Consider the following 16,795-nt stretch of genomic DNA (forward strand, 5'->3'; position numbering starts at 1 on the left):
ATAAAAAGAAGAAAGCTGCAGTTACCCTGTCTACTGCAATGTTTATTACAAAAGCAGAGACTTTTCTTTCTTGGAGTTTTCATTAAACTTTTATTTTGCCTGTTTCTGAACCTCATCAGTGAAATTTCTGTCACAAAGAGAATGGCAAAATATTGTTGACTTGACATCAACGTTTTACCCACACTGTCTCTTGTTTTAAGCTGTGAAGTCTTACATGCTTTCAGGGGTGGGCTTTTCTTTTAATCAAGGGATATGATAAAAAGCCCAGAATTAATCTTTTGCTGAAAAGAATTAAAGGCATTTGCAGAGTTAGCAGACACCTGTAATGTTTTAGCAAGTAATTAAGGCCTTGAAAATACTGGTACCTCTGATGTTCTTGAGAGGTTATTAAGCTGAATATTTTTACTGTTTAATTTTCATAATGTAGTGTATGGTGAAATGCTCAGGGTGCTTATCACAGCCCTGCAAAACTGTACTCCATTAATGTAAATAGCAAGCCTCTTTCTAGATTCTCTGTGGGAAAGATGTATAGGACAGTAGTGAGCCTGTCTTGAAGACAGTGCTGTTTTTTTTAGGCTGGAACAGGAGGACCCACAGACCCCAGTGCATGCAGGCCCCAGCAGCAGTGGGGATCCTTCTTCATCCAGTTTAACCCAGAATTCTGTAGTAGCAGGTAAGAGACCATGTCTTACGTGTCAAAAATCACTGCCTATATGCTGACTGCACAAAGAAAGTAGTAGTAGCTGTGTTAATAGTATGGAGTTACAGGAAGGATATAAGCAGTAAAGTTTGTGGGGGAAAGTAACATTGGGTGATATAAAAAAATCAGTAAGTGAGGAATGAGAGAGGAGGGCCAAATGTACTTTCACACCCCTAAGTGCTTCTATTTGAAAACTTGTGTGCTTAGCCAAACTGATATAAACTGAAAAAAATAGTGGCTAAATGTTTGTTCATTATCAGGGAGTTGACTGGTGAAACCATACTTGATGCAGTAGCAGTGCTATTGAGGAAGATGTTACATTTGCATTCTGGTTTCCTGACTCATTGAACAGCCCTAGCAAAAGCTAAGCCTGTGGGAACATCTCTTTCTCCACAACAGGAGAGTCCTGAAACACCACTGACTGTATAACCACTTAATGACAAAGACAGCATTTAAGGGCACGTTTTTTGTATATCACCCTTTTGTGTTTAAGAGACTGTGAGTGTGTTAGATGTATCCTGCAAAGCATTTGTTGCAGTATAATTAGATTATGTATACTAACTGCAGTGTGCTGTTACGAACCTTACTGATTCACTCACTCTATATTTTTGTTGACTTGAATAAATCTTGTGTCACTTGTTGCTAAGCTGAAACCTAAAAGATGCTGACAATGAACTGAATTGTAAGCAGCAGCAAAAAGAGGTTACTTCAAATGCAGTTTCTTGTGGCAGATAAAGGTTTAAATAAAAACTCTTGAAATGAAGTGTTAACACTCATCTTTCTGAACAAAATCCTTTGTCTTGAGACATTGTGCCATATGAATCTAAGTATTTTACCTGTCTGCCTCTCTGAATTTACCTGGGCAGTGAAGCACTAAAATTGAATGTTTCTTTCATCCCTGTTTATCTTTGAAATGAGCTTCTGTGTATTGTCCAAATGTACTCTTGATTGTATCTATATTTCTCCTATGTGTTGAAGAAAAAGTGGCTTGTTCTGGGAAGTGAATCACTTTATTTTGGTTTGGATGATACCTTCTTGTCATTTGTTTGTGACTGCCTTACCTAGACTTCTAACCAAGAGTATCACCTCAGGAATGATTTATGAAGAAAGGTCACTTTTGTTCTGCAGCAGAATCTTTCCTCTCTGTGATCTGTCTGGATTTCATCTTGGTCATTGATGACATCCTTTCTCTACTTGTGTAATGGCACTGCATTTGAAAACTATAAATAATATTTTTTTTCCTTTAAGTGGCAGTTATCTATTCCTAGTCTGCGTATCATGCCTGGGACCTGCTGAGAGCAAAAGCATTGAGCCTTATGACTGACATTCCCATGAAGATGCGGGATGTCAAAGAGCAGTAAACAAACTTAGTTGTCTATCTGATTTTGCCTGGGTTTTGCCACTTTTTTTTTTTTTTTTTAACCCTAAGAACTGCCAGGATTTTACTATGACGCAGACAAGAACCGCTATTTTCGCCTGCTGCCTGGACATAATAACTACAACCCACTCACCAAGGAGAGCATTCAGTACAAGGCCATGGAATGCAAAAGGCTGAAGCTTTTAGAAGAGGAAGAAAAACAAAAGAAGGTACATTCTGAAAAATACTGCGATTAGGCTTTATTATGCTCTAGCCCAGGACAGATGATAAACTAAAGCTTTTCAGTTCTGACTGTGGTACAGTTCCCTAAGCTGTCTGAAGAAAGGAAAATTTCTTTCTGCAGAGAATTTATAGTCCTTGTAGCTTTTGTTTGGCTGCTCTACACAGGAATGAAAGCAAGTCATTACAAATGAAAAACCTATAAATAGACAGGAACTGTGCTTAGAATTGCAGATTGTCCAACAGTTACAGTTGAGTCAGGACATTGGATGCCAGGTTTCAAATCCCTGCCGTGAACTGGCAAAGTGGGATCTTGATTTTCAGTTTTCCACATATTTAGTTTCCACATATTTAATAAATGTGTTTATCATATTCTTGGACCCTGTAGAAACAATAGTAATTATATTTTGTGGAAACAGCTTTTTCATGAAGATTTTTTTTGTTGTTTTTTTGACAGGTAAGATCAGGGCAGGTTGTATGTTTATGCCTGGAAAGCCTGTGTGCTTTTCATCATAAAGTGTTACAGCAGAGTTAATGCTGATACTGCGTATCTGTAATCTAGGTAAAATGCCCAACATGGATGTTTTAATTACCTGAAAGCTGTATCTTACAACTTTATAAATCACAGCACAGCCTAAATCTGCTGTCAGTTGGAAGAGGCAAGCAATATTTTCCTCGTTGGGTAATAAAGTTCTTGCTTCAGCTGGTGTTCTGCTTTTCAGTCCTTACTGTGAAAATGTTGCAGTTGATTTGGTTTTGGCTTTTTTTTGTTGTTGTTCCAGCTCTTTATGTGAGCCGTTTAGGTTTCATAGATACCAAAGAGCTGCTGGCCACAGTGCTGTAGATGACACCCTTGGTGACATGAGTTAGTCCTTCACCCCATGGACTTGGTAGCCTTTGGATGAAAGTTGGACTTGATGATTTTAAAGGTCTTTTCCAACCTAGTTGATTCTCTGATTCTGTGAGTCTATGGATATACATCTCAAAGCCTGGCTATTGAATCAGACATCTGAATTAGGCTCCCAGATAAAAACATTCTTAAATACTTGCTTTGTCTCCCCAGAAAGTGTTTGCATGAAACTTTAAAAAATGAGGAATCAAGAAGTAGTTAAATTAGTGCATCAGTAAGGCTGCATAGTTAATATCAATATTGTGATAGAAAATTGTGCTCTATAATAAGAACTTACAGTTAGTGGCTGTTGGGCTTTGTTTAGTTGTTTTTGTTTCTCTGGGATTTTCCCCTTCAGTTTTTCTATTTATAGAAGCACCCCACAAAATTTCACAGGAATATATTGTCTATTTATTGTAGAAGACCAAGGAGCTGATGTTGGAATGTGTTTTATAGAGGTTCTTAAAATTTTAATATATATAGGCTAGAGGAAAAAGTTACCCAAACATCTAAGATGTGTTTCAATTGTGAAGTAAATAACTGAATACACTTTCATGTTACTCTCTTCCAGCAAACAACAAGGGCTGGACTGAATTCATCTATGCTGTTACAGAAAAGGCAGTTGGGTTTGCTCAGCTCCACAAGTTATTGCAGGTACAATGGTGTGATTTGTTTTCTGTTTGTAGTACCAAGTTCTGCTGTTAGTACAACTGTTCCTGTCAGGTTTTTTTTTGCATTTCTCACTGTTCCACTTAAGATAAAGAGGACTATAGTACTTACAATAAGAAATCAGGTATGTTCTTTTATAATCAGATTACTGAAGTGATGAGAACTCAAACAGAATAGGTTTCCCAATTTTGGAGAAATGGAGTTTAAAACTTCATTTCCCCTGTGTCTCTCCCCTCCCTCCCCAATATATGCTGGTTTGCCACATTGTGCTTTATGAGAACAGTGCATCTTTTCTTTGGATGACTGAATGCTCTTCAACTGACATAAGCATTCCCCCCATCCCAGTAGAATGGCTCAGACAGCCCAGATTCACTAACAGCACAGAAAGCAAGTTAGTGACTTGCTATGATGTTGTTTCTGCTGCTGAAGATGTGTTGGTGTTCAAAATAATAGAATGAAATTCCATGAATGTGGAAGATGCGCATGTGCATGGCTCATGTAAGTTAAATTGCAGTGTGCTAGTTGATCTGACATTTTATATTCTGTGATTGAAAAGCAGTTCTGGATATCTTCTCCAGAATTCTTTGGTTGGCATTAAACCTAGGCTTACGTGAATTCTTTCTCCCCACCTACTTTTACAGGCTGGTTCATGAGCTGAAAGTAAACTGCATGCACAGGAGGAAGATAGAAATTCACAGTCCAGATTCTTCAGTTGCTGGAACCAACAATTTTAAAATAATTGTGGTATGTTGATGAGAATTTACACCTTTAGGATAAAGAAAGCCCATCTTCAGTGAAAATTCAGGATCTTGTAATTAAACCCCATAAGTCAAATTTTGCTTTCAAAAATGCATTGTTCTTGTTGTGTCAGTTCTCAAAATCTGTGCTTGGTAATTGAACAGGTAGGAAGAGGCTATGACTTTCCTACAAAGAAAATAATGAAAAAGTTGAATATGAAAGCGATATTTTTGGAGGTGTTTTTTTTGGAAACTGATCAGCTTGTTGTCTTGGAAATAAGCAGGAGTTGAGTAGATTGGAAGGGAAGGTACAGAGGATTAACAGGAAGAATAAACTGGAAGAGAATTTTGGGAGTGGCAAAGTCTGTGGTCCAGAGAACGTATTTAAACATCAGTAATCATTTTACAGCTCATGATCTGAAGGCAGTTTCTACTGAAGTTGATGGTAGTGCACGTGCAGGAGAAGTCTCTGGGGCAAGTATGTTTTGTAGTCTATGTAGGAAGCTCTGCAAGACCAGCTCCTGGCCTTGTAAACACAGCACTGGGTAGGTAGCTGAAGCTGGAAGTATCAGAAACTTAGTGTCAGAAAGTTGAAATGTAGCATTTGCTGTGATCCAGCAGCAGCAGAATTCCACTTTGATAAGGTTAAAATTTTTGGTTCGGGTCCCCTACCTGTATCAGTTTGTGCTTATTAATCCGCCAGAGAAAGTCTAGAGCTGCTGTGATTGGAAAGAGTACTTACTCAAGAAGTAAATGCTTTCCTTACTCATGTTTCTGTGCATGCATATAAAAAGGAGTTAACCACTTCATTTTAGAGATGAATGGAAAGTGTATGATGTTAAAGGGATGAGAATTAATGTGTTGTTTCATTTCAGACCTAATGCAGCTCCTTCAAACCATTTTTTCCTGGAAGTTTGCAGGAAGTGTGATCGGTAAACTTTTCTTTTACAGGCGGATGTTGCTTGTGAACGGATATTCACTGTGAATGATGTAGAGCATGGAGGATGTAAATACGGTATCATCAACCTCAGTGGTCTGGGGAAGGAGTCTCCCACTGTGGAGATGTATGACAACCTCTACTTCACAAATCGCAAAGTACTGTGTTCTGTTGCTGCTTCCTTCCTTTATTGCATTCTCAGAATGCTGCTCTTGGGAATCACAGGTAGAAATGCATGAGGGTTGAGGAAGGGGTTAGGAGGAGAGAGTGGAAGAATCCTGCAATGTGAAGCTTGGATAAATGCAGATTCTCAGTAAACTTGTCTCTGAAAGTCCTCAGTACCAGTGTTAGTTCTCAGGAATGTTATGCTACAGTTGGAAGACTATGTAGAAGTATCAGCTTCCAAGGAACTTACTTCAGAGTTGCACTTGGCCATAGCTGTCAAAACTGATGTTGAAGGCCAGAAACCACTAAGATTTGCATGCTTCTTTCTTAAAAAATAATTTGGGAAAAAATGTGTTTATTCTCTATCATGAAGCATATTTAAAACCAGCTTTCATAATCTCTCCATCCTCAGATTCTTTTAAAGATGAAGTCTTAAATAATAGGATGTGCTTGATACCTCAGTCTGTGTTTGGATAGACTTCTCAATTCTGCTCTGTCCTCTAAGAGAAGTATGAGGCTAAAATGCTCATGTCCCATTGCTGCACTTTTTATTGGGTTAAGGAAGTGTGCCCAGTGCATAATTTTGTCATCAGTGCATGGAAATATCATTTCATGAATTGAATAACAGATCACAAAAACAGTATGTCTTCTTGTGTCTGAAGGTGAATTCTATGTGCTGGGCATCACTGACTCATCCAGATTCTCATGTTTTATATCCTTTTTAAAGAAGCAGAATTTCAGTTCAGCCTTCACAAGTCTGCATCATGCTGCAGAGAACTGACTTCCAGGAAAGGCCTCTCATGTAGGTGTCCCAGAAATTAAGTTTTCTGGAAAACAGATAAAAGTTATAAAAACTGGGAGATGTTGAAGATACTGAGACAGATGTATGATTCTGTTATATGTAGAATTGTTCCAGTGTAATAGTAGGTGAGAGAGCATGTTTCCTCCCCTGGAGACTTCCCATTTCATTAATGATGTAAATGCCATATCCAAAATTATCTGATGTTTAGAAATTAGCTGGGGCAAAAGAATGAGAGAGAGGGTTAAAGGAACTACCTTTCTCCTTAAAGTGGACCTCTTTGAAAGTGAGTTGGTTTCTGTTGTAAACCATCCCCCATACTGGTTGGGATGAGAGGAGAGTGGATGTAATTCTTGCTCTTATACTTTCAAGGCATGTTCTACAGATCTGTCTTGGAAGAGGAGGAAGGTTGATGTAGCAGAAGCAGCAATAGTGGACAGTGCAGAAGAGAGGAAGAAAAGGATTTTAAAGTGGGAGATAGCAGGCAACAGTTGTGATGTTAAAGTGCCTAAAGACAGGAAATTCCATGTAATGGGAAAAGCCAAGCAATTCAGGACTGCTCCAGAAGGTGGCAGGAGTGCGTCAGGCTTCCTCACAGCTGGTTGGGAGCTGGGGGGGGACTGTTTGGTCATCTCGTGCTTTCCTCTAGTCATGTCACAAATTTACCGCACTGAACTAGAAATGCATCTTTCAAATCCTATTTATACCTGATATAAACTTTAGAAAGTATTTTAGTGTAATCTAAAGTGAGTCTTCCTTGCCTCCCAATATGTGTGCCTCTTTCCAACTCATCTCCATGAAAAACAGATCTATATTAATGCAGTGTCATCAGCATGTAAAGATGAGAATGATCTATGGAGGCTATGCATTTTTTTTCTATCACTAGAGAGATGCCTTAGTATTCTTCTGTTGTCTTTCTTGCATATGTATTTTTATTACCAGAATAAGATCTTTCTAGCCTTTTCCTATGAAAGAAATGAAAAGTCAAGACTTAATTGGAAACTGTAAGGCACATCAGAAGTCTCAAAGGGAAGGTATTGTGAGCTGTGGTTGTGTTAGATCATCTTGCTTTTCCCAGCTATAAATGTTAGGTAGCCTCTCCCATTACAGGGGGAGATTTTTGTTTTCCTTAACTCACTTCAGCAAGCTGTGTCTCATGGGAATTGCAGAAACACCAGGCTGTGCCAGTCTGCTTCCAGCATCGTTGTTCAGCAGCGATAACTCAGGTAGGATGTTTCTGTTATTTTTTTTTCTCTCCAATTTTTGATAGCAGTTATGGCATGAAAAGAGCATAAAAGAAAGATTAGTTCTACACTTGTCTTCAGTAGCTGGTGAGACTTTTGTATTCTTGAAAACTTAGAAAGTCTGAACCAGTTTAAGAAGTGAACAGATGAGAGAACTTGCCTTAAGAATTAATTAACAAGCAGTATTCAAAGCACTAGTTTATTTTTAGCTGCTGCTGACATAGTACTTGAGTTTGGCAGGAGAACACCTCACTTGTAAAGTAAACACTTAAGATTTTTTGGAGTATCTTTCCCTGTAACTGATACTCAGAAGCTGCACACGAGAATTACTCAAATTTCCTTAGAGAAAATCCAGAATCATTGCAGAATCCCTTCTCATAGTAGCTACTCAAGTATGCTCACTGGATTAATCAAAGGTGGAAAGGTGGTAAATGCCTTAGCCCATAGCTGCTTGTACAGACTCATGCTCAGTTGTGTGTAAATGTGATTGATGTGGAGAATCCTGTGTCTTAAGTCTGATGGCTGTGGCTGTGTCTTTATCTTTGTTCAGTGTTTTGGGGGGGCAGGACTTTTCTTGATAGATATCAGAACCATGCTTCTTTGAGTCACACAATACTGTCCTCTGACCCAGTTTCCATTCAGACATAGTCAGTTAAGTTTATACAGAGAAAACCTGTGACAGATAAAGAGTTATGGACCTGTTTAAAATCCTTAATGCCATGCTGCCATTAAAAAAAAAATATGTAGGGTTAGCATGAACTTGAAGAGTCACTGATTCTTCACTGACTCATCAGTGGCTCATGCTGGCTACTAGGCCAGCATGCACAGTTGCTTTCTAGAACATTTGAAGCCCTTCACCAAAATCAGAAGCCCTGAGTTCTACCCATGTCCTCCTGTCTAGTATGTCCTATTAACGTTTTCAGGTATTTCCAAGTTAGACTGACTTCAGTCTCCTAAGCTGTTGGTTTGAGGGAACCTTGCTAAGCAGATGCTGGGAGTAAAGTAGTAGTTCATCTGTCTAAAACTGGGTGTTAGACATGTCCCCTGTGCTGGCTGACATACACATGATCATGGTGCATGTGCATGAAGTAAGTGCAAACTGAGGACTTAAAATTTACGTCAATTAGTAGACTTTATGCTGGAGCTACAGAAGTAAGGGTCAAATCAAAGGTATTGTTAGGCTTTGGCTAATCTATAGCTTATAAAGTAAATGTTTTCTGTTTCTAGCCCACTTGTCTTTAAAAAATGGCTTTCTTAGTGCTATAAGACAAGTGTTAGCTTTTCTTTCCTGCTGTTGTCAGCACTCTAAATGCTGAATAAATTTCATGATCTCTCACAGTCATCGATGTAGACACATCTTCAGCTTACAGTCATGAAGCCCCACTTTTGTATTCTGTCTTGAGTAGCACAGGGACAGTAACTGGGTAACAGTTCCTCTGCTTCAGATGGAAACACTGGAAGAGTTATGGAAATCCAGAGAAGCTTTCTGGGATATCACCCTATCCTAACATTTTATGGATGCCTCATGTATTGCTCCTCCCTCCTAGGAGATCGACCTGGTATGCTGTGCAGCTTCAAGATATCGACTGCCTGGTCCTGTGCTTGGTGCCTGAATCCTCAAATAAATGCCTGCTTCAGCACAGGTGATCCACAAGGCTAGCAACCACTTCTGTCTCAAGGGGAAAGACTTCTTACATTAATCGCCAAGCTGCTACCCAAATTACAGCTAAACGAGCATAATCTGTCTTCCTTAGGCCTGACACGACGAGTTCTTGTGGCCAATGTAGTGACAGGGCGTCAACAGTCATTTAGAACCAGTAGTGATGTACTGGCACAACAGTTTGCCACACAGGTAAGAACCACCATGCCCTTTTTCCACAGCTTTATGTTCTGTCTGTGATTGAACTCATCGTACCATACATAAGGTTGTGATTACAATTACTGTTGGATAGATACTTCACAGCACAGCTGATGTGGTCTGATAGTTGCATGCAATTGAATAGCAAAGATTAACCAATTTCAAACTCTGTGGCAACAGGGGTAACTTTTGTTAACTGTATTGAGGTAAAAAGGAAACGAAGGAAGTACAAAGAGCAGAGTGATAACCTGTGTTAAAATTGTTTTATCTGTGGCAAATGACCTCATTTTGTTAACACTCTTGATTGTCTCCATCAAGAAGGAGAAAGCCCCCTATTAAATACTGCTGGAAGTGTTCACAAACATTTAGTGGGAAGGGTGAAATTGGATATGTGAGAATTCCACTTCCTGTTCTGCTGTTATGTTAGACTAAGTTTCTACTTCCCTAGCTGAACTTTCACAGCTAAAGTAAACAGTTGAGGTTTGAATGGAACTAATGGGTTGGCTGAAAAATGTTGCAGTGTGTTAAAAAAAAAATAAATGTGGGTCTTAATGCCCATGTTAATTACATACTTTCGAGAGCTGGCACCAAAGAGCTCAAAAACCTGACGTAGATGCTGTCTGTGTAACCTGTCAGATCCTTTTTAGATGGTATATAGTACATGGCTTTCTCTTGGGCTCTTCCAGACACCAGTGCTGTACAACGGCTGCCGCTCCGGGGAGATATTCAGCATCGATGTGCGTCAGCGCAACCGAAAGGGCCAGAGCTGGAAGGCGATTCAGCTCTTCCATGACTCAGCAGTCACATCCATTCGCCTTCTGAAGGCTGAAGATTACCTTATGGCAGCAGATATGGCTGGCAAGGTATGGATTTGTCACATTTGGGATATTGCGTTTGTTTTAGTATCTGGGCACTGACAGGCACTTATCCGAATCCTGAGGGTGCATGCGTGTTCTTTGGGAATAGTATGTAACTGGTGGTAGTTCCATATATGTGTCCTCTTCCAGATCTACTTATTTGTCAACCGTCAAGTGCTCTCTGCTTTCTTAATACGATCTTTCAAACAGTTACTTCAACTTGCAGATAAAACTGTGGGACCTAAGAACAGCAAAGTGTGTGAAGCAGTACAAGGGCCATCACAATGAATATGCTATTCTCCCTCTGCATATAAATGAGGAGGAAGGACTTCTAACAGCAGGTGGGTTGACTTTTTGTTCCCCTCTACTCAGAGAGTGCATGTCAGTGATTTTCTGATGCCTGAGGAGTGTTTCTTAGCTACAGCTGTTGGAAGCTGTAAAACTGTTAAACCTTTAAAATTCTGACGAAATTTAGCCTTAGGTGTACTGTAATGTACTATGAAAATTAAGAACTAATGTTATGGATGCACACATGCAGTAATCACTTCTGTGTAGCATGTAATGGCTTACTGCTGTGTCCTGCATTATCCTTTCCACAGCGTGTCTCAAGAGTAGAGCAGAGAATGTAAACAGGAGACTTGGTGATAACTTTATATAGAGACTAAAGTCCGTGTATAGGTTGGTTTGATGCTTAAGTGGGTCATGTGGTGATGTACTGAAGCACTGGCATGTAAGCCAGCTTCCCTGTAAACTGTCTGTACCACACAGGTTCATTTTGAGTACACTTGGCTACAGGCTGAGATTTTTTTTTTTTTTTTAATTGGGGTTGGGAGGAGGAAAAGTAACAATAAATGAAGGAAAGCCCCTAAATCCTCATTGTATAGCCAAGTTTCACAGTGTCGCTGAAAACACAGTAACCTCCTCTCCTTGGATTTGTCAATAGGTGAGAGGAATTCTTGTCAATTTGACAGTGAGTTTTTCCTCCCCGTTTTTGGCTTAGGACCTTGCTAATGAGGAAAGTGCTCTAAATACTGATTTATTATACCTTTTATTGCCTAATAGGAAATACACATTTTCCCCACTTTGTCAGTATTCAGTGTAGAATGTCTGTTTTGCAAAGTATTGATAAGTACTTTGCCTCTAGTGTGTGTAGAAATGGTCAGGGCTTTTTCCCCATAGACCTTCTGCTTCTGTGTGATAATCTTGCAGAGCCATCTAAAGTACTTTTTATGTAATGCTGCATTCTGTTGTCCTTTCCAGTTGGTCAGGATTGCTACACCAGAATCTGGAGTCTCCAGGATGCCCATCTGCTTAGAACCATCCCTTCTCCTCACCCATCCTCCAAAGATGCTATTCCCAGCGTGGTGTTTTCTTCAAGACTTGGGGGTCGCCGAGGAGTTCCTGGCTTACTCATGGCTGTCAAACAGGATCTCTACCACTTCTCCTATGACTGATACAATATTCTCTTCACACCTCGTCTACAAAGCTGCCAGCCTATACATGACTTCACAGTTTCTGCACCTTCTTCAGCAGGTTCAGCAAATCTTGCTGTATGTATATTGTAAATAAAAGCTGAATGCTGATTAACTTCTTGGGCAATACTCAGCCTCTTTGAAACCTAGCTGTAAGCTTTGTAAAGCTGGTACCTTTCAGTAAGGGCCTGTCTCCATGCTAGCTGAATTTGCTGCCAAAAGGCTGCTCTAACTTAATCCTAGTTTGTTCATATAACTACTTAGCTGAGGCTGTGTCTGCATTAGGAAGTAGGCTGATGCAACAGAGTGGATTAGCACAGTGAAGTAGCTGGTGTGGAGAAGCTGACATTAAGTGTTCTTGGGCTTTGCTTGGAGTATCTTTGGTCTGGGTCCATGCATCATGTGTCTGCTACATCTGTGTTTGGAGCAGTCCAACAGTTGTTTCCCCACTCACTGTTTTGGTCCTCTGGGCTGGGCTATGCTAAACCTTGTCCTTTTCAGATGGCAGTAGGCAGCATGTATAGAAGAAAGCTCCTTTTCTGGTCCAGTAGCCATGGTGAACATTCCTGTTAATTTATCATAGTGTTTCCTAACCAGGTCCACAGCCCTAACCTGGAGTTTGATCAGCAGTCTGGAATGGCAGGCTTGCGCATGCAGCTGCAGCAGGAGCCAAGCCCTGTCTGGACATACTGCATCCTCCTTGGGATAGGAAATCACCTGTGCAGAGTCAAGGTTCTTGCATACAGAGGTACAACTGGGCCCTCAGCTGTGAAGTTGTAGCACCAGCTCACAGTAATTGGAGGACACTGTATCTGTATTTGAGAACAGTTATCACCCCATGGAGCCTTGTTACCTCCAGCACCTTCCCAGTAGCTAGGCTGCAGCTAATGTATGTAGCAACCACCTTTCCACCCTGGGACCCACTTGGAGCATTGAGATGTACAACTGTGTCATCAGAGATGCTGCTTCCCATGGGGTTCTGCCAGGTCATCGGGTGAGCATACCAACAAGTCCTAACCCCACCCTCACTGCACAGCATGTTAAGCTGGAGGCTGTATCCAGCTGCTCAGTGAGCTGGCCATGACAGAGCTAGGCTGAGCACCAGCATGCCAAGTGCTTTGAAATGAGGTACAGGCTGCACACACAAAGGTGAGTGCTGCTGGTGACTGTAGGTGTGGCCTATAGTTGAGAGTACCCAGTGCAGCGCTCATGCCTGGGCTACCATCTGTGTCTTCATCAACTTACTTACACACACACACACACACACTGCCAGTCTGTCTTGTATCCATTAACTGCAAACTCCTGTTTCACCTGCTGGCAGATGGAGCTGTGAATTCCTTACAGCTGTGGCTCCTCTGACACCTCTGGCTCTATTATGCCTCTGTAGAGCCTCCTTGCTCACACAAAGCAGGGTGGATGCTGCTCACAGCATGCTCTCTGCTGCCGCCTTCTCTTCCTCTTCTGCCCTTGGGTAACTGAGAGACCTGATCCCTGGCTCGCTTTTCAATTTGAGAAAATACTCTGCAACTTGTCTTGATTGGTTATGTTAATATGGGACATTTTCTGTTGCATGCATAGTGATCAATGCATACAGCACAACTTTCAAAGGCGTTTGCATTGACTTAGTTAATAATGAATACTGCAACTAAGCATCTGTCCAGGAAATCGGAATGTAGCTAACCCCATCTCCCCCTGCAAATTCCATGTTACATCTGGTTATCAGCTCAAATTGGAACATACTTCATATTGATATTCTTCCTAGTAAATATGTGTGGTTCAAACATTTGCAGCTAGCAAACCACAAAGATCATGAACTCCCTTAAATCAGAATTCATTCCAAAATTAAATTAGCATTTAAACTCCTTTCAGTGCTCTTACCTCCAGTAATGCCTGTTCTGCAAGAACAAGAGCATGCAACAACTGTGCCCAGTTACTGTGGGAAGCACCAACTGGGAACTGTGGCAGAAAGGCATCTTACATAATGGAAAATAGCTTCTTTTCTGTGCTCCCTTTTAGGCAAACCTTATAAAAGATACTCATTTGCTCCCTGTTGTTTCCAGGAGCTAAACTCACGCACGTGTCCCTGCAAACCTATTCACACAACTACTGCTTTTGCAGCCAACACTTCTAATTAAGCCTGCAAGAGCAGTACGAAAGAGGGCAAGTAGGGCAAGAGAAGCAGTCTGGCTTCAGTGGCAAACAGGGAGCAGCCTGCAGGCAGTGGCTGAAGTATGTTAAACTATTTCACTATGCTGCAATAGCTGGGCCCCTGAGGCTGTTAAAAAGTACAGAACTGCAGCATCCTTCCCCTCTGCTACAGCATCAGAATTCTGTATTTGCCTCAGCTTCTCAGAAAGTTCTGAGAATTCAAACCCAAACGTGTACATATTCTCCAGCTGTCCCCTTACAGTAGCTGCTTTCAGAAAAGTTACAACCTGGCAGTGGAAAGTTCAGCTTTGGTGCACAAACCTTCAGCTGCACGTACCTGCTTGCATATACGATGTATGCTACATATACTGTGAGCTGACTCAAGCAATCAACACCAACCCAACGTACTTTCTAGACAGGGGGCTGGGTGAAAGATGCTCCACTTGAGTGTTTAAAGCACTTTATGAATTAGTTTCATGTTTCCAAAATGGAAGCCAAGGCTCGAAGTTGATAAACCATTTCAGGTAATGTCTGAAACTACAATAAAGATCACCTGGCTTTTCTTGTTCAAACAACTTCTTCCCTGTCTGCAGTTCTGTTAATACCACAGTAGCTGTGAAGCACTCTGATGCCTTCCTGACAAGTCATCATCTGTACATTGTCATGTATCTACTGCTTCTCTCCAGAGCTGCTGTAAAACTGCCTTTTAAGCAGAACCAGATTTAGCCAGGTTTCCAAAGTGTCAGAAATGAGGGTGCTTCAACATCTCCAGGCATTCTTGACATCAGAATTTTTGTAATGCCACAATTGAGACATTTCCTACATGAAGACTTTTTTCATATATATAACTTATTAATATAACATCTATGTTGCTTTATTATTTACCTGAGTTATAGCCAATAAAAATGAAGTAAAAAAGTGGAATACACTTTAGTTTTGGCTTAAGATAACTCCCTAGCTGCCATTCTAGTTTTGCTTTGTCTTTGTCACATTACATCGTTGATTTTGAAAGCCCTCCTAATTAGTTTTTGTTTATTTCGGCATTGCCATGATTTCATTGTTGATGTGCCCACACTATGAACAGTTATGACATACTGTGTGCTGTAACTGACAGAATATACACATCAACATTGCTTTACCAAGAGTGCTCAGCTAAAGCAGGAGTACAAAAACCAGACAGTTCTATCACTTGTCCAAATAACTGTTCTCAAATTACTGACAAGCAAAGACGTATCTGTTAGTGCCAAATTATATTACAGCAATAAACCTGATGCAAGGACAATGCCAGAATACATGGAATTACAGTGACTGACATCAGCTGACAATGAAACATGAACATGAGAGGCTGCAAAATAGTGTGATAGTAGAACTTCAGCCTCATTGGGCTGGTTATGCTGAGAGGAAGATGAATAGCAGTGTCTGTATGACCAGGTGTGAAGCCAGAGTCCTGCAGTGTTAAAGCCACAGGGACATGGGTGAATGCCTCAGCACAGCCACAGCAGGTAGACACCTAGCATAAATGCAAGGCAGATCCAATACAATGATGGTGCTTATTTCACCAAATAAACTCTTATTGACATCAAAAGCCAGCCAGGGTTGTCATGTTTTCAGGAACACAACCAAAGGCCCGATTCACAAGTGATGCAGGCAGGAACATAATAAGATACTTTGGCCAACGTCAGTGAATGCAACTCCCCCTGTGAGGAACTGGGCAGGAAGATGAATGAGCAGGAAAAATGATGGGACCAGTTTAGTAATAAAACTATTCACAGGTTTCTACTGCTAGGATTTACACTCCCTTGCCTTCAGGTCCTTTTGTTATTGAATCCTAATGTGTTAATATCAAAGAGCACTGGGCTCTGCTAAAATATACATCTATCACCTTTAAATAGCTAATCCATTTTAATAACCACATTCTATAATCTGCATACTCACACAGCAAATACTAGCTCTTGTGTACAGAAAACAGCAGTGAACTTACACCTTACAGATAGCTTTTCATTTTGGAAAACAAAGAACCCAAATAATCATAGAATCATAGAACAGTTAGGGTTGGAAAGGATCTTAAGATCATCCAGTTCCAACCCCTCTGCCACCTCACACTAAACCATGTCACCCAAGGCTCTGTCCAGCCTGGCCTTGAACACCGCCAGGGATGGAGCATTCACAACTTCCCTGGGCAACCCATTCCAGTGCCTCACCACCCTTACCGTAAAGAACTTCTTCCTTAAATCAAATCTAAACTTCCCCTGTTTTAACCCGTTACCCCTTGTCCTGTCACTACAGTCTCTAATGAAGAGTCCCTCCCCAGCATCCCTATAGGCCCCCTTCAGACACTGGAAGGCTGCTATGAGGTCTCCACGCAGCCTTCTCTTCTCCAGGCTGAACAGCCCCAACTTTCTCAGCCTATCTTCATACGGGAGGTGCTCCAGTCCCCTGATCATCCTCGTGGCCCTTCTCAGGACTTGTTCCAAAAGTTCCATGTCCTTTTTATGTTGAGGACACCAGAACTGCACACAATACTCCAGGTGAGGTCTCACAAGACCTGCTGGTCCCGCTCCTTTTGATGCGGCCCAGGATACGGTTGGCTTTCTGGGCTGCAAGCGCACACTGAAGCCAGCTCATGTTCATTTTCTCATCAACCAACACCCCCAAGTCCTTCTCCGCAGGGCTGCTCTGAATCTCTTCTCTGCCCAATCTGTAGCTGTGCCTGGGATTGGTCT

General features: G+C 41.1%; 1 protein-coding gene across 2 annotated transcripts; it reads left to right on the top strand.

The window, feature by feature from the left end:
• The first annotated feature begins 551 nt into the window (after positions 1-551).
• Positions 552-12,039, top strand: DCAF4 (DDB1 and CUL4 associated factor 4). Of its 2 annotated transcripts, none has more exons than XM_061462720.1 (12): positions 552-673; positions 2,130-2,287; positions 3,758-3,840; positions 4,497-4,599; positions 5,544-5,687; positions 6,357-6,406; positions 7,640-7,719; positions 9,285-9,380; positions 9,492-9,589; positions 10,282-10,458; positions 10,679-10,793; positions 11,713-12,039. In XM_061462720.1, the coding sequence occupies exons 2-12, from the start codon at positions 2,237-2,239 to the stop codon at positions 11,904-11,906; spliced, it is 1,191 nt and encodes a 396-aa protein (XP_061318704.1). In that variant the 5' UTR covers positions 552-673; positions 2,130-2,236; the 3' UTR covers positions 11,907-12,039. The 2 variants fall into 2 exon arrangements, with proteins under 2 accessions (XP_061318704.1, XP_061318703.1); XM_061462719.1 differs by lacking the exon at positions 552-673 and adding an exon at positions 2,755-2,859 and having other exon boundaries at positions 2,166-2,287.
• The last annotated feature ends 4,756 nt before the right edge of the window (positions 12,040-16,795 follow it).

The sequence above is a fragment of the Pezoporus flaviventris genome, unplaced genomic scaffold, assembly GCF_033815535.1.
Source record: "Pezoporus flaviventris isolate CSIRO_AGI_PZ_B2104156 unplaced genomic scaffold, CSIRO_AGI_Pfla_v1 ptg000035l, whole genome shotgun sequence".
Classification (NCBI taxonomy): Eukaryota; Metazoa; Chordata; class Aves; order Psittaciformes; family Psittacidae; genus Pezoporus; species Pezoporus flaviventris.

What these genes read in the sequence shown, in the direction of transcription:
- DCAF4 (XM_061462720.1), top strand. Translation starts at nt 2,237, where the DNA reads ATGGAATGCAAAAGGCTGAAGCTTTTAGAAGAGGAAGAAAAACAAAAG. An exon ending in AAATGCCTGCTTCAGCACAG is followed by an intron (nt 9,381 to 9,491) that starts GTGATCCACAAG and finishes TGTCTTCCTTAG; the next exon opens with GCCTGACACGACGAGTTCTT. An exon ending in GGAAGGACTTCTAACAGCAG is followed by an intron (nt 10,794 to 11,712) that starts GTGGGTTGACTT and finishes TGTCCTTTCCAG; the next exon opens with TTGGTCAGGATTGCTACACC.